This window comes from Porites lutea, chromosome 12 (assembly GCF_958299795.1).
Source record: "Porites lutea chromosome 12, jaPorLute2.1, whole genome shotgun sequence".
NCBI lineage: Eukaryota > Metazoa > Cnidaria > Anthozoa > Scleractinia > Poritidae > Porites > Porites lutea.
Window position 1 is genome coordinate 23399598 of NC_133212.1, and position 17941 is coordinate 23417538.

The 17941-nt window shown below is 39.4% G+C and overlaps 2 protein-coding genes across 2 annotated transcripts; both read right to left on the reverse strand.

Moving 5' to 3' along the window:
* Window positions 1-748: 748 nt before the first annotated feature.
* On the reverse strand, window positions 749-13997 carry LOC140921457 (protein wntless homolog). Its single transcript, XM_073371459.1, has 13 exons — window positions 13638-13997; window positions 10837-11109; window positions 10559-10686; window positions 10001-10150; window positions 8516-8652; window positions 7933-7973; window positions 7546-7673; window positions 7076-7173; window positions 5210-5273; window positions 4829-4972; window positions 3681-3819; window positions 2629-2721; window positions 749-1750 (listed from the first exon to the last, which is right to left on the reverse strand). The coding sequence occupies exons 1-13, from the start codon at window positions 13738-13740 to the stop codon at window positions 1632-1634; spliced, it is 1617 nt and encodes a 538-aa protein (XP_073227560.1). The 5' UTR covers window positions 13741-13997; the 3' UTR covers window positions 749-1631.
* Window positions 13998-16273: 2276 nt separating this feature from the next.
* Window positions 16274-17589, reverse strand: LOC140921471 (uncharacterized). The gene has a single exon (XM_073371475.1). It carries the CDS (start codon window positions 17450-17452, stop codon window positions 16940-16942), a length of 513 nt encoding a protein of 170 aa, XP_073227576.1. The 5' UTR covers window positions 17453-17589; the 3' UTR covers window positions 16274-16939.
* Window positions 17590-17941: the final 352 nt, after the last annotated feature.

Below are 17941 nucleotides of genomic sequence, written 5' to 3' on the forward strand. Positions count from 1 at the left end.
ATTTGTTGGTGTGGCTCCAATTCATTATCAGCCTTAGAGCTAACCTGGGACCAGGCTGAGAAAGCGAAGCGAGCTGATCGGTAACTCTCGGCTCGCTTCGCTCGCCAATTTTTTGTTTTCGCTAACGCTGACTTTTTCTTCTTTTTCCACAATGCGGAACCTGGTCCCAGGCTACCTCAAAGGCCCCAACCTGCATTAACCTGCATAACTGTCGCTCTATAAGCCAAGCGTGGCGGATACGGCATTTCGCGCGAGACGAGCGCGAATCGCGAGGCGAGGGGAAGAGAAAAGATCATCACCCCACAGTGTATTAAAGTGTATATGACACGAAATTTTTTCACTGTTTTTGTCCCTTCAATATATGTATTCAAAAGTTCGGAAATTCAAAAGTGTGTCCTCTTTCAATTTTGGCCATCAAAAAACTGCGTTTTTCTTGTCGAAATGTCCGAGACACTGGAAATGAATTAAAGGATCTGAGCAAGGCTGATGACGTCACATGACGCCAGCCTTTTGCCGACACTTCGGTTCTGGTCATTTCTTTTGGTTTTTCTTCTTGGTTCTTTGGCCCAAAAATGTCTATTGATTCAGAATTAACTGATTTAACTGCCTCTAAGGAAAGTACGATACGGTGTATATATTTTATACATACTGAAGAATTGAAAACAGCAAAAACAATTTCGGGTCATACACATTTAAAGATCAGAGGGCTACTTTACGTCACCGTAAAACAAGTATACTTCAGAATAGATATGTTTGCATAGCTCTTTATTCCAATCAAAATCCTGTATGGTCCACAGTGGCTTTCAAGGCCTACCCATTCCCCACTCCCATTGACAAGGAGCCGGTTCCCTTTTCCACAAAATGGGTGCTTGGCATTTAACGACCAATCCGTGAATTCTCTTGGAAAACTCAGGTCGTACAGCAATTTCCCAGATTCAGGTATTTCGGAGTACTTTTAGATGTACACCCTTCTTCCCGCTTGAAACGTGTCTGCTGCCCTACACTTTACAAACAAATATAAAAGTTATTTCCGCCTTCTTGAAAAAAAAAAAAACGGAAAACGAATTAAAGAAATGCCAAGTGTCATCCTTTTTCCGGTTGGGAAAACTCTTACTATTATTCAGCGGTGATCCCAACCTGTTGTTCTTTGGGACAAATGGTAAGCACCTACTGTTACTATTACTATAGTTAAGAAGGGAAAAACGTCCATTAACTTAGCTTAGTTAACTTGCAATTTACTAGCAATGGTAGCTGTACTACACGACAGAGAGCAAAACGGAAATAAAAAAGAATACACTAACTTATAGAACGGCTGGCTGTATCCGCCAGTAGTCTTGTTAAAAGAAAATGCTTTTCTACATGCTGAAATATTACTTATACATAAGATTTTACCTCACAAGCCCAACTCATTAAGCTGATGAATTAAACCGACTAGGCGCTTTTCAAACAATTGATATTCTCACAGGAAGTGAAAGCGATAGTTGGCCACAATATAAGGTATATACAAATCCAAACTTCCATTAAGGTAAGGATCTTCTCTTTAACTTTTCTCAATATACATTATCTTTTAGTTTGGCCGGGTAAACATAAACTTTGCGAGTTTACTCCTTTAAATCTTAAGTAGTTTTAAGTTAGTTCTGCGCGGCTTTCCCGGTGAACTTGTAAATAACGGACTCCTCTGTGTCTCCTTCTGTCATGCGAACCTCAGTGCGGCTGCGCAACTCTAATCTTTCGTGTTCCTCTGCCACATCTGCAAAAAAATAATAAAACTCAAAATTATTAAACGTCACCACTGTAAAAAAAAATAAATATAAAAATAAACACGGCAAGATTGCGTCATTCCCAGCGTCTTTGATAATTTTGAGCGCGATCCATCCAAAAGGGTTTTTGTAAGAAAGCTTTTTACGATAGAACAATGAATATCCTCGTGGCTAGCCTTGGAGGCGCGTGTGGCCAAGCAGATGAAACTTCGAATTCCGGATCTGGAGGTCCGGGGTTTAAGCCTCGCCCGTCGCGTTGTTTCCTTATACAAGGAACCTTTACTCCACATTTTTTCTCTTCACCCCGGTGCACCCATCCGTAGGTTTCGTCGATGGTTAGCCATACAAAACGTCTCTGAATACGAAACATGCGTATGTCTGGCCAGCCAAGGAAATGTGTCTGCTGTATAAACACCCTCCAGACTTTAACAAACATAAACCAATTACATGAAAGAAGATCATCGCAGTTATAGACGCAACTTTTGCAGTTGCGAAAAAAAAAGCGTGAAAAAATTCAGGCTTGATCTTGTCTTTGAGGTGGAATTCCAAAGTCGCGTAAAGCAAGAAAATTGTACGCGCGTAAAACAGTAAAATAGACATGCATTGCCTCTACGTTATTACGTACAATTACGTGCCTGCGCAGGTGAAAATCACGTGCTTACGCGCAATAATAAAATATAGGCAATTTATAAAGTGTAAACGTAAACATAAAAGTTGAACCTCTCTTAATTTTTACGTTTACAAGCGGCTTTTCGTACGTTGCCTCTATTTCACGAGACAATTACACCACAGTGGAAATTCACCCTTAGAGGAAGAAGCATTTCGGCTGCGGTCTGTAACAGTAAAGTAATGTTTAGAAATGAGTTACCTGAGGCTGGGGGAGCAGAGGAAGGCGCATACAGGATAACAACTGCGAAAACATACACATTCCACAAGCCATAGATCCCGGTGAATAGTGCACCTTAAGAAACCATGGAAAATAATGCTCTATGTCAGGACTCAACTAGTCTGCTACACAGCCGTTTTTAGTGTCGTCACGCAACTCTCTTGCGTGACGACACTAAAAACGGCTGTGTAGCAGACTAGGACTCAACAGGAGTGATGATAATCGAGGTGCTGAATTAAGCCACCTAGCCTGCGAACAGCAGACACATTTTCCGGTCGTCTCTTCTCTCCCTCCGAACCGGAAATGCGTCTGCTGTTCGCAGGCTATCAGCTACCAAACTCGTATTTAAAACCTGATCTGAAAAAAGGCCAGTAATCGGAGAAAACACGAACAAAAATTCTAAGTGGAGATGAAATATGACGGAGTAGTTTACAGATGTTGTTCAAGGTTTGACTAATAACGCTAATTATGCTAAAGATGAGACCCTAACCCTTCCAAACTGCACTGGATCGGAAAAACGGTAACTTTTGAGCCTTGCCGTTCTGCCTTAAACAGGTATCTACTTTAAGGAACTTTGCTACTCTTTTCTTTATCCATCTATCTATTCATTTATTTACTTAACAACGTTTATTTATTTATTCCTTTATAGATTGCCTCAAAGTTGAGGGGAAAAATACCATTTTTTTCTGGAAATATATTGAAAGGAAATACCACCCAGTGTGAGGATACTGCCTAAGAAATTTCATTTTAATGGTCACATTTTAGAATTTCGTCCACACAAGCGCAAAAGTTAAAGTAGCCTGCGTAACAAGCGTTTCCGTTTGGTTTCGGAGCAAAGAAATACCGAGGAATGGGACTTTGGGTATTGACCGCGCGAGAAATGAAACGAGAGCCACTTTTCTCGCGGTCTTTGGGTCTCGCTCCTCCTTCTTTTTTCCTAAACCGCACAGAAACGCTTGCTACGCAGGCTAAAGTTAAAGCCACATCTTATGTCTAGAAAGAAAGGATTCATAAACCCCCCACGTGTTTCTCACTTGATATCTCGACTGTAGATTCCTCCTCTCCGAATTTCCACTGAGCTTCGTTCACATTTGTGATGATAAAAAACACGACTGTCAGACCAGCACACAACACTGTCACTACCATCAGAAATTCAAACCGGTAGATCAAACCCTGGAAAAAATAAACAATAGGATGGATGATGAACAAGGATTTTAAGACTCTGCTACGTGAGAAGAGCTCTGGAATATTCATTTCACCTATTCAGGCAACTGAATATCTCGCACCTTATCTTGCATTCTGTTTTGGATTGCGGGAAAAAGTGGCCCCGTGTGGAACCCCACCCCCTTCCCTTCTTGAAAACACTTCTGATAATACTTTCGTCGCCAAGGAAGTGTTCCACGAAGTAAAATCAAGGTCTACGTCTCGCGTCGATTACTCCACTCAGGGGCACCCAACGTCAATTTTCTGAAAATATCTGTTCGGAAGACGATTTGAGATCTAGAATTTTCGGAACATTTGTTGTAAAATTTCTTGCTAACCTGTCTCTCCTAGGATTTTCGAACATCTAAAAAGTGGTATAATTGCCCACCTTTAACGGATTTTTACCCTAAAAAGGTCACCTAGAATTTTCGGGAGCCTTTTTTCTGACTGAAATTTTCCAAAAGGTAAGTTTTGATCCCTATAATTTTCGGATCACTAGACTTTCAGATAGGAAATCCGAACAGATGAAAAATTTTTAGGGGATAAAAATATGCCTAAATCTACCGTTTAAATACTAAAATACGTTCAACAATGCTATGTTTAAGTGGTTTTGAACTATATTCTCGTTGGGTGCCCCTGTCCACTGAGCATCTACGTTGACAGGAATATTCATTTCGGGGCGTTATTCTTTGAACGATGTCAACGTCTCGTGCAACTTGTCCCACAACAACAAAAGAATATTGTAACTGAGAAAAGCTGCCGAGTATACCTGGGCTGCTCAACTTTCCTACGGAAAACGGGAAGCACGACTACAGCAATACCCTGGGTAGCAGAGGTTTTTCTCGCGTGCGGCGAAAATTTTCGGTGTTGGCCGAAGGCCGACACGTCTTCGGCCGTAGGCCGAACAGAAACCGGAAACCGCGCGAGAAAAGTCTCTGGCACCCAGGGTACTACAGCAAAGTATAGCTGTGATTCTTACCTGATATTGCAGTTGTCTTGCGCGTGACATGGTAGGTATTGCAGCTCTTCTACCCCGGATGTTCCAAAACACTCTGAACACCATGACACAGAGAAACAAGAAGTAGAGAGATGCACAGACTGCCGCTATAATAATGAAGGCGTACTGAGAAAGTTAAGAAAAAGCACCTTCTTTGCCTCTCTCCCCAAACCCCCATAAAAGCATATACAGTGGAAGCACTCGTGAGCGGACACCCTCGGGACGTATCTGCGCGTTTTTCTTCGGCAACACACTCGGAAAAAAATTCGCCACTTTCGGGGGTTGGTCCCTAAGAATTTCAAACAGTCGGTCTTGCAAAACGGCAAGCACCGATGAACTATATACACGAATATAAAAGGATACAGCCAGATTGTTTCCTATTTTGGTGGCCCAGATTGTGTGGAAAGGATTGTGAAGTTGATAGCCTCTGAAACAAGAAAACATTGCACATTTCTTACGCAAACACCAAGTTCTTTTCATGATTATAGTATTTAACAGGAGCTCCACTTTTGGGCTTGGCTAACGGAACTGACCCCTTGAGTGTATCTATGGGCACTGGTAGAGGGGGTAGGTCACTAAAATGGCGGGAACACACCACACAGACAAAATTGGCGGGAAAACACTGGGGTCAGGTGCCAGAGAAAGGACGGGAAAATGACACAGCAAGCGAAGACAAACATGGCGTCCTGCCTTCTCGCTTCGAGAAAGCGTTTTCATATATTATTGAAGAAAACGACGTAAAATATCACACACTACGGTAAAAAAAGGATTAAGATGTAACCAGCGAAGACTGCTGTGGCGTTCCCAGCTTTGACTCGTCATGAAACCATTAGTACCGAGCGAAAAAAACAGGTCAACGATCAAGCCTTTTAAGCTTACTGCTGCAGAAAAGGTAGGCTTACTTATTGGTTCTGTTAGCATATAACCTTGTCTTTTAGACAGGTATTAATAGGTTTAGGTGATGAAAAACTAACTTAAAGCAAATGTATGCCTTATTAGAATTCCCTGAATATTTATTCCCTCTTTCTAAGCCATTAGCTTAACACGGAGTGATATAGCGTTCGAAAATGCAGCCGATGCTCAGAGGGTTTTAGCTAGTTAAGTAGTCACTGCACTAGTAAAGGTTTGACTAAAAGTTTATCTTACATGTAGGCTATCAGCCTAGCCATGTAATATAAGCTTATTTTTCAGCTTATTTCAGCTTTTTTAAGTAAAAAGCTATTTTATATAGATAACTAAAGTTATAAGCTCATGTTGACAAAGGTAATTAAGTATCAGTCAATTCCAGCTGCACGCATCCCCCTTCTTGGGCTATTACAGGGCATTTGCCAATCTTGTCAGTCCTAGGGGTTGGGCATTAACATTTGCGTGGCCCATGGGCGCAGCTGAAACTGACTGATACATTAGCTATTGGCCAGCCCTTCATCAGAATAAATCTCCCTTGATTATGCATGGTTCAATTTTACTTGTTACCAACCCCCAGGCAACCCCTAGGATAAGTACACCCCTTTGGGCCCAGGGGTGGGGAATTATTTGAAGTGGTCCTGTCCCAGGGGTAGGGGGGTGGGGCAAATGAAAATTATCTTCTCTTTGATTTTGCGAAGTTTGTGTTATTTCTCGCATGGTTTACACGATGGCTGCGGACCTCAAGACTACTTATTTTCAAGGAAAAACGCAGAAATTTGTCAGAGAGTGGTTGGAGGGGAATGAAACCATGGACAGAATATTCCTTGAGCTTAGCTTTAAATAATGATAAGTTTTTGTATGAAAACAAATACAAGGCTTTTGATATATATAGAGAAACAGAGATTCGGTCCAGTGTTCTCATAAAGTGTTCTATCAAGGAGGCGCTTTTTAAAGAGTTTTTCTTCTTTGTTTTCATTTTCATTATGACATCCATATCCTTCTCTAAAAAACTCAGGAAAAACGCTCATAAAAGTTGTGAAAACGTGTCGTTTTGCTTTTATATAGATCAAAAAGATGTAGCAAAAAATGTATATGAGGTCAATCAGGAGCTCGGGGTGGGGAATAGACCTCCAAGAAAGAAAAAATTGCAAATCCCAGGGGGTGTGCCTGGGGGGGGGGGTGGACATAGTTACAAGTAAAACTGAATCATGCATTATTGAAGAAGAAAAATACTTCAACGGAATTGCTGTTGCCCTCAAAATATCGGCTTTTAAATTTCCTTGAGATGACTTTTAAAGTTAGTTACTTTCCCAAATGCCATACCTCTCACAGAGATCAAACACCAGTAAAGAGAGGGATCCAAATCCAATAGCACCGACCTGGCGCCGGTAAGTCTTGAGCCTATTTCGTTCGGGTTGGTCCTGAGAATAACAAGCTTGGCATTAGTACTAACAGAATTACCAAAAAAAAAAAAAAACGTGCCCCCCCCCCTTAAAAAAAAAAAATGGATGTGACATTACTGACTGTCTATCACTATAACTGCCAAACCAAGGTTTTTAACTTTTTGTCAACAACGAGAGTTCACCTCAATGCAGTTAACTCTTCTTGTTTCTAGTGGAAGCTAGATTTTTATAAGCTTTCTGTTGGGCTTACACTAGAACGCCAAGGTACTAACTTTTTAATTTAGCAACACAAGTTTTGTCTTTGTTGAAAAAAGAATATGTATCGTAACTAGCTTGCAATTTGTTAGCATGTATATATGTTATTAGGAAGGTTTTGGAATAAAAACTTACCACTAAGTGTTCTCCGGTAAAAATTATCCAAAACATCATCAGCATTCCATAGAATAATCCCTGGCGAATGTCACTCAAAAGCAACATGTACGGCATGTCTGCCCACAAAGTCAACCATTCTAGGGGAACTGAAAATAATTTTAAATTTAAGAAAAAATTTCAAAATTCACTCCTACAGTTCTAGTAAAAATATTCTCACGTGGAACATCACTATAACAAACACTTATTTAACAAGGTCCTCAGTATAACGAATAAGAAATGGTAAAACATGGAGACAAGAACCTCGATGTGACAAAACTTTAGTATAGTGAACATATTTGCTGGCCCTTGGCTCTTCGTTTTACAGAGCTTCCACAGTGACTATAGTTAGAAAATTGAAACACTTACAATCCATAAATGCTGTCACAATTCCCAAAGCAAACAGTGACCTGTCAAATAATCGGAAATCATCAAAATAACTAAATGGTTATTTTGGCTCACTTGAGTTTAAAACTTGGGGCAACAAACCTCCTTAGAGAGGAGAAAATACTTAACATAATTATTCCAAGCATCATCTAAATATATCTTCACCTTAATGGGTTGAGTTTTTGTTCAGTGATCATGGTAATCATAGCAATCATCATCATCATCAGTTATGATAAAGCAGGTTATATATAATATATGGCAGCTTGAAACCTGATGGCCTGCTACAGCACATTCACAAACACAGATGCACAAAATGACATGATAAAGGTTGACCACACCACCAGAGTCTTAATCCCCTATTATTAACAAACAGCACCATGGCTTTGTTTACCATCTCTAAGAATCTGTCTGAAATATAGTAAAAGAGCTGAAGGACGGGGCCTAAGGTTTTTTAAGATTCTGAGTGCTGGTGAGATCTTATTGAGCTAACCAGACAGCCTACCTAAGACACTGACTTTGAAAGCAAAATATAACACCACGTACATTTTTAGTTTAGTCAACTTACTTTTCCAGAAGGTTAGGGTCTCTGTGGAGACCTTTCACTTTTTTGGCATACCAGAGAAGTATAATAATGCTAATCGGTGAAACAATGGTCTTGATAGTAAACCACACCTTGGTAAAACCTCCATTTTGGTGAATTTCCTTTTAAATAATAAAATAATAAGATATTAGATTAGTGAAATTGAAAGGATACCTTAAGCCCTTAAGTGGCTGGAAATAAACTTCTCAATGTATTATCAGCTGGTTTTGGCAAATAAGGGTGGAAGGGCTTAACAAGAGAGCCTTTTACGTCATATATTGATTAAATTATGACACTCATTGGTCTGAAGAAAACCTGAAAGATTCAGTTGATCCTGTTTGAGAGTTAAACTTTATAGCATTAACATCCCTTTCAGGAATAATTATAAGATCCTGCAAATTATATTTTGATCCTTACACTTTGGATATGGTAATGTATAAAAATAAGTTTGAAGCAAACTAAAATTATATTGAAACGAAGGATAAAGTTGAATGACAACATATTCAACTGTACATCAGGGCTGTCACTAAGGCGTGGGGACTGGAGATTTCCCCCCAGCTACTAAAAGCATGAACCCCTGCTAAGGAATTAAGACGGAATCCATCAGGAAATCGAGTAATTTTAATTTTCAGTGGACAAAAACCTCGTAACAGAATAATTTAAACAATATCGCATTTTTTTTTACATTTTTCAAGGGCTAAAATTTAGATGTAATAATTACATCTATTATTAGTTATCTGTTATAACACCAAAGAAAGTTTCTTATGGCAGCCCGAGAAAATATATGTTGTATTTTACAAAATGACATCTTACACATGAAATTTTCAGAATTTTACCTATGTTTTCACAATTCTTGTGAAATTTGACAATAATTATATTCTTGGGCTCCTGTGAGAAACTGTCTCTGGTGTTATTACAGGTAACTAATTTTAGTAAAATCCGGCTAGTGGTCTATTGACAATGCTGCATTCTGATTGGTGGAGCTACTACTAGGCTATATGTTATAGCCCACCAGTAGCGAAAAGCGCCGGCTTTTTGGCGGCAAAAAAGGATTAAAGTCTAGCTTTAACTAACTAAAGTTGTTTTGTCTTGATATTTTTGACCAACTAGTTGGATTTTACTAAAACAATTATACCTCTTGCCCTCATGGCCTCTGAGTCAATAGCCCATGAGGCCAAAGGCCGAATGGACTATTGACTCAGAGCCCATTCGGGCTCGAGGAATATTATTGTTAAATATCTATAGACCTTGAAAAGAGTGAAAAAGAATGCGATATCGCTTAAAATATTCTGGTGCAAGGTTTCTGTCCACTGAAAATTAAAATCACTCAATTTGCTAATGGCTTCTGTCTTAAATGCAAAAGAACTTATTAGCTGTTAAATTCCCTGCATACTAACTGGATATACTCAGCAACTTGAAATCTTAGTGACAGCCCTGATATATTGACTGAAGTTTATTAATGTAACTTACCACAAAGTGTATATCAGCCACTTGTCCAATCTTCTCATTTGTTTTAACAGCTGGGAGTCTTATATTTACTAGGTATTCTTCATAGTGCACACTGCCAATTTCAAAGAAGGGCATCTCCTCACATTTATAGTAACCATCATCAGTTCCACTCTGTGAAACAACAAAAGAAGCTTTCTCTGTCTTTCTCATTTGCAAGCTGTAAAATTGAACTAACCTTTCTCAACTTTACCTAACAGTCTTGTTAATTTAAATACCAACTGCATTGATAAAGTGCTGAACAGTTCTTTAATGGGGTTTTGTTTTCCTACGTTTAATTTCCTCTTACTTCCTTTCAATGCCTTAAAAATGACGCAAAGAAAACTGACTTCATAGGGCTCGATCTCTCATACAACCTTCAAGATCTTGAAAGAATAACAATAGAAAAGGACTCCAGAAGTATAATACTCTAACCACAAATAAGTTGTACCATACAACAGACATCATCTTTCATTTTCACTATTGCAGTTTTTTTATCCTATCACTTGTCTGAAAGACTGATTTACCAATAAACTTGCCTACCGTTGATTGAAAAAACTTGCAGTCAAGTGACCTATTTTCATGTCCTTTGTGATATAGTTTCCAAGAATCTTCACCTTTTCTCCTGTAACCCAGGTGAGTATAAAATTCCAGAGTAGGAAGAACACCATCTGGAAGATAACAGCATGTCCAGTATTAGCCATAGTTATTAACATAAAAATATTGAAAATTGTTACGATGCATAATGAATTTTTATACATAAATGGTTTTTGCCAGAGCCTTGCAGTTTTGACTGTTTGCACTTTATGTTTAACACTCACCTTTGTTCTCATACTTATGAAATTTATTGTATTCAATCTCCAGTCTTATTGATGTTGAAAGAAACTGGAACCACCTTGACATATAAAGACCAGGATGTGGAAAACGGATCGCAAAGACAATCTGATCTGCTCTGATGTGCCTTGGGTCAGTCATGGCTTGTTTAATGCTGTCGAGTCTGCTGCATGTTGTTGGGTCATAAAAAGAATCAAGCTTTGACAGATTTCCTACACATATATTTGCCAAATGTGATGATGCAGTAGTCGGAGCTGGAGCTAAAAACAAGAACAACAAGAGGTCTTAATTAATTTACTGGCAAAAATGTTGCAGTTAAGAAATGGATGGAGTTAACAACTTCTTAACAACTCCTGTACCACTGAGTTCCATAGTATAACATACTACCTGCCTGATGTATACATATGCGGAACAGTTTTCCGTCTGTTGCTGTTATCGCTACCTGCTATTGTTGATGTCTACCAAGTACTTTTTTTGCCCGATGTATACCGATGTTGAACACCTGTCTGTTCCTGTTATTGTTCTGTCCCTGCCAGTGTTAAAGTCCGCAGTTATTGTTATTTGTAAGAGCTATCTGTCATCACCTACTGCCTGGCTAGCTGACCACCCATTTCCATGATTAGTCTATGCTATTGGTGATTAACAGATTAAAGATAAAAGGACTGTAAACAACAAGACATTATGGAGAGGACAGATCACTAGACTGTAGAAAACAGATCATGAGAGGATTCTGGTGGTGGATTGGCCATACTCTCAAAAGAAACCTTCAGAGAACATCATGAGGTAGGCTGAGATTGCTTGTTTTACATTACTCTTAAGAGTCAAAGAGTTATAATAAGACAAATTGTGTCAGGTTAGGTTTAGAGGTTAAGGTCAGAGGTGGGGTTAAAATGAGGAATAGGTGACTTGTGACTCATTGATTTATTTGACACTTAATTCACAGCCGTGCCGAAAAGAGAGTGACTGAGTATTAAGTTTGGGCTAAAGTGTTGTTTTAATAGCAAAGTAGTTGTATAAACAGGAGGCGGAGGGAGATGGGGGGTGATCACAAGGCAGGGTAGCACTATTTTATTGTTCAGGTACTAGCCTGCAAACAATCTCTTCCTTTTTGGGTGGGCTGGAAGTTCTAAGAATAGCCCTAACCCAAACAAAACTAACAATGAAACCCAACTCTGAAACAATAGAGCTTCAGGCCAACAAGAACCTGTCAAATTAGAGGTTCTAAAGAGGTTCTGGCCAACAGTCCTTTTTGGGTAGCAATCAAAGCAAGCTGCAAGAAGACATGTAGCAAGATGCCGGCATGGCCTCTTTTCTCCTCTTCCCACCCCTCACACTCACGTCCCTTAAGCGTGCTGCTCCACATGACATCTCTTGAAATCCCCAAATCAAGAGGTTGCTCACACAATAACATGCATTCATTGTCATTTCCTTGTTTCTTTTTCTGTGGCTTCTTAATACAGCCTTGTCCTTTGCGAAACTCATGTTTTGTGAATGATTTTAACCACCCAAATCAAATTTTTCTCACAAAGCCAAATACCAGCCACGGCTATAACTTAAGATCTAAACCAGGTTCAGTAGCAGTACCAAATTCAAGAACGTAAAGACATACTAACTCATTTTGAGCAAGAGCTACAAGACTCCCATTTTTGTGATCTGTATATTTCTACTTACCTTAATTAGAAATTCACTTGATAGTATTTCCTAGTAAATGTTTTTCCCCTTTAATTTATGTAAATCCATTGTATATGTTATTTTTATAGATGGATAAATAAAGCTTATTATTATAATTATAATAATAATTATTATTATTATTATTATTATTATTAGTATTAGTATTCTAGTTTTAATGTTTCCCTTGGAAACTTACTAAACCCTAGAAGATGGATGGGGTCAGGGTCAGATGAGGGCTGGGGGCAGGAGGTTAGACACCCCTTTTTTGGTACTTTTAGGGCTGAGCATAGCCTGAATTTCTTAAAGTGAGTATCGTTTTCATCCCAAGTGTATTTACATGGTATAATAAGTTATCGTGTATTGAATCCAGTGTATAAAGGAAACAGAAATATTTCCATAAGGGACGCCGTCATTTAACATTCAAACAAAAAGAAAAAAACAAAAAAGATTGCAAAGTAGATCAAAACAATTATTCATTCCATACAATCAGCGTTATTACATTTATTCGGTTCTTATTATGCCTGGTTTCACTTTTACCGGAATAATGAGGCTACGCAAAGCCGGTTATATTGAACTACTAACTAAAAGTGAAGTTATAGTGTGCACATTTGGCAGCTTCATCAGACGTGGAACAAGAAGCAATATCTGTGACGAGATGTGAATATAAAAAGAATGTGACCACAATAAGTCATCAAGATAAATCGATTAAGGGACAAATGACCTGTCAGAAATCAAGTCCCTCGGTTATGAATACAGAAATTATTAGGCTGTCACGGTTTGTAGTTTCTTTAAGTCTCTAGTGTTTTTAGCGCTTAAAATAGTAAGTTGACCTTCACTGAGTGCTTGTGTATTCCTAGTCAAGTTTAATGAATTAGCACTTGCTTAAAGACTCGGGCAATCGCATAATCCAAATCGATACAGTGTCCTGTCGTTTATCGCGAAGTAAGATTCATTTATTAAACCTGTCCCTAAGATCGCTCAAGAACAAAAGTTTCTCGGCTTGCTGCTCAAATGATAATTACGAGTCAACTTACTGGATACAAATTACAGAGGTAAAGACGCGGAGAATGATGAGAAAATATGTGGATTACTAACGAGTAACATAACTTCTACTTACCAATTTTCCCACCAGTGACGAAAAAAACGATTAAAATACCGAGCAAGAGAAACGCAAACGCTATAAGACTTCTTAGGCTTAAAGTCTCCAAGATCACGGCCATATTTAAGCTGAGAAAGTAGACCGATTCTTTCCGCTAAATCAAATATCGATCGCCGTCTGATGAATTTGGTAGCGCGCCTTTTTAATTGAAGTCTAAAATAAATCCTCTTGCAGTTGTAGCCAATCAGAAGTACGAACAGTGGTTATTAAATAACACCCAGCAGATTCAGAGATAATAGAAGTTCAGTCTTCTTTTGAAATCGGTATAGTTTTGCCACATTCTTTTACTGGCGGTCCTGGCGGTTCACAAGAAACTTCGACGTGTCGTGACTGGCGGCAAATTGTGACCCTAATTTCCTGAAAGTAAATAATTGACATAATTAGGGTTATCAAAGAATTCGCTGCTAACCCTAAACACCACAAGGTATTTTATTGAAAGTATTTTCATTGTTTTGATTACTTTGATTAACTCTTTTGGTACAAGTTACGATTGGCTAACGTTTTTATTAAATGGCAGTAAACAAAAAGCGTGAGTCTCAGAGAGGCGGCTACCACTAGGGCGTCAACAGGGATCACCCACTCTGCAAGAGTCGGCGTTTGTAACAATGCAATAACGAGCTATTTATGTAAAGAGATAAGGTGCGCTCGGAAATGAATTAACTCCAGGAACTTTTATGTCCGCCTTTGGTTTTCAAAGATTGAAAAAAAGTCGGCAAACTTTCTTTCCGATTCTATGATCCCAAGAAACCTGATGAGGTGAGAAGGAGGGAGGAGATTCTCACAGAGGCGATGGTCATACGAGGATCTCTTTACAACGGGGCTAACATCATTTTAGGGCTAAACGTTTTTGCGACAGTTTTATGTACGGAAGAGTAATTATAGCGGAACAAAAGGTTTTAAAATCTAGTGGCTAAAAATTGGAGGCAAATTTGGGATAGTGTTTTTTGTTTGTTTGTTTGTTTGTTTGTTTACAGGATTTACTAGAAGCTACTAGAGATTCGTGACAACATAATCCCTTTGAACGACATGCTGGCCAATCATTTTAACACACACATGCACAGCACAAAGTCGAAATGGAGGACACCCATACGAGCTCGTCGTCTTTCTTAGGGTTAGAAATTTTAAATTTTGGTCTCACTTAAAGTTTTCAGGATGGAAGGCCAATATTTTTGCCCATATTTTAGTGGCGGATTCAGACCTTTAGATAAGGGTGGGGGGGGGGGGGGCGGTCATCCAGACCCTGAGATAGGGGGGCGGCCTCAAAGAAACTTTTTTCGGCCCTTCGGGCCTCATTTTGGTCTAAAAATAAGGAGGGATCCCTCCCCTAGATCCGCCTCTGCATTTAAAGGGACGTAATGATGATTATGATGCATCTTTTTGTGTTTCGAATTAAGGGGCTTGTAAAACGGAAGGCCTTATTTTTCTCAATTTTGCGGTATCAGTTTGTCTTCCCTTCCTACGAACGCAGGAAAAGAGAAAAAGGAGCTAAGATGTTAACTTTTGCCAGGTTCTAAGATAGTATAGTGGGGACGTACTAAAACGAGCAAGGCGAAAATAAGACGCGCGCGACTTGGGAAAGGGGGCCGGGGGCCCCAGTCCCCGCGCGTTTTTCGCATTCCTTTTCTGACTAAACGACTTTTCACCACTTTCTCGGAGCCTGGAATAGGCTACTACTATGCTGTTACGTACGAAACGTCAGGTCTTTAAAATCTCAGTTTTTTGGAACATGCGCTGTTTTATCACGTTTGTTACAGCAGTTTGTGTTATATTTTTTTACGGAAAAAGGAGTCGAAAAATAAAAATACATTAGTCTAAAAGAATCCGGAAAGATAAGTGTTGGCGAGAGGAGTGTACGCGGGTTGAGGGAATACTTAACCACGGATCATGGCAGTTAATCGGTTGGCTGTTGATCGCTTGTTTCGATACTAATTGATACAATAGATCCCTAACTTACGACACCTCTCCTTTACGGAAAGTTCTCCTGGTCCAAGAGGTGCAAAACTTCGATCTTACGATCCCTTCTTCCATAAGGGAGACACCTCTTTAATTGCGGATGAATGTAGACACTTGGCTCTGCTGTTTTGGTGTTTGGTGTCTGTACTAAAAGATGAAAATGACTCTTTTTGTACATTGTATTCAGATTATTGACACCACCTTGCTTAGATTAGACCATTAAGCGGTGATTGCAACAACTTTCTCAAACTTGATTGGTTCACGAAATTAAAGTGACCAGGAGCCTATGGGCTCCTGCGAAAACGTACTAAATGGACATTAACTGCAAAGGACCGCATACGAGTTCTGGTCCTCAATCCCAATCAATTCTGCGATGCTGATAGTACTGAGTAAGTTGAGCTGTCAGCTGTTTCGCTATTACTGTGGCTTGTCAGGACGGCGCAACAACAGACAGTGGTGTGAAAAAACCCGCTCACTCTGTTTTAAACCCTAACCGTTGAAATCTAACACCCACCAAATCACGTCGTATCACACTAAAAACGATTGAAAGCGATTTTAATCACATGATTAAATGTAGCGCTGAAGGCCAAGACAACACCCCGCGGATAACAATCTCGCCAGTCACGTGGGCTATTAGCAGTTTCGCGTCCCTCGGTCGCAATATAAAATGTTTTAACCCTTGAAGCCCTTAGAGTGATCAAAATCAAATTTCTCCCTGTAATACCAATGCTTTGTAAAACAGAATGGTCACGAGAATTGCAAACATGATCACGCAAGATGAATTTGCTTGATATTTTATCAACTTCTCCCCACTATTTCTGTAGAAAACGAATAGGGGCAACAATTGAGAATTCGAATTTTGATCTTAGGGTTTAAAGGATTAAAGGATGTACGCTTGATCATGCGCGTTGTGAATCCTCTACTGGGTGACTTCTGGTGTTGCGGAACTGATCGTTGATCATACTTCAACTGAGTGTTGTGTATACTTCAATGCCTTTTTCAGTATCTTCTCGAAATAGATCACATGCGGATTCCGGACCATCTCTATATTACCAAAAACAAATATTTTGTACTGCTTCTTGTTGAGCTATACGACTTATACTAATTAGTTGCGGTTCTTTGTGCTTGCGCACCAGGTCATCTTGAACTGAAGGACGGATCCTGTTTTAAATTTTATCTCATGATAGCATGCGTTTTAAAAGCATTAAGTCTAAAAATATCAAGTTCTTGGCTATTTCATGGGTTTTGCTTTTCCTTGTCTCCAGAATTAAAGAGTCGAGCTGCAAAAGTTTGTCACATGAGAGGGTTTAAGGCTTCGCTTTTTTTATGACATCGATCAGACTTTCCAAAACATCACCCTCCAGCATCTCTTCATTCACCTCTCCTTGTTTTATCTCAAACGAAATCGTGTTGTATCGACATTTCTTCCTTTCTTCAGGATTCTGATGCAGTGCCGAAGGTAACTCTGCAAAAGATACCGGAATCACTTTCTTCCTTACCCTGCCGTCGCTGCATTTCAAGACTTTGCTAATGATTTTTCCATCGAATTTAACTCGATGCCCACTTTTCGTTTTAAAAATTGAAGATTCTTCGTCGTTGATCAGTTGTACAGCGCGCGAAGAACAAACTAACAAAATGCAATCGCAGCCATCACGAAGTTTCTCTTCCAGTGATGAACCACGCACATCAACCAAGTCAACAATACATATACAACCGTCAGAGTTGTATTCTAAAACCGTCCGCAGTTTCTCACAGTTCTCCTCTTGGTCTTCGGTGAAGAGCAGAAAAGCAGTTTTGACTGAGGACATCCTAGCAGCCATTTTGAAACAAAAACTTATTATTGACGGTAAATCCAGGCTATTATCATAAATAAGTGATGAAATAACCACCGTGTTTCATTTTGATCGCAGGTGAAACGAAAATGTTTTCATAAGCAAACCACAAACCGCTTTTAAAAATTCAGGTTTCTAGGGAGTCATATTAAAAGGAAAAATATGTGAGCTGTATAATTTTGCATACTATTAAAACAGTGTTGCATGGGTTCAAGAGAATTTGTCTATCTCATGTCCCGCCCTCCGACTTTCAGAGTTCAGTGAACTTAAGAGTACTTGTCCTTGCTCTTAATCGGAACAGAACCCATCAAAGGCCTGGAATACTGCCGCGTGGTAGATTTTTTAAGCCATTTATAGATGATCTTTTATGCAAACAACCTACAAGCCAATCAGTGCAGCGTAAGATTTCCAGCATGGTTGGATGCGATGTGGAAGAGACATACGAGGTTGAAAAACGTCCAGGGATTGACAACCAAG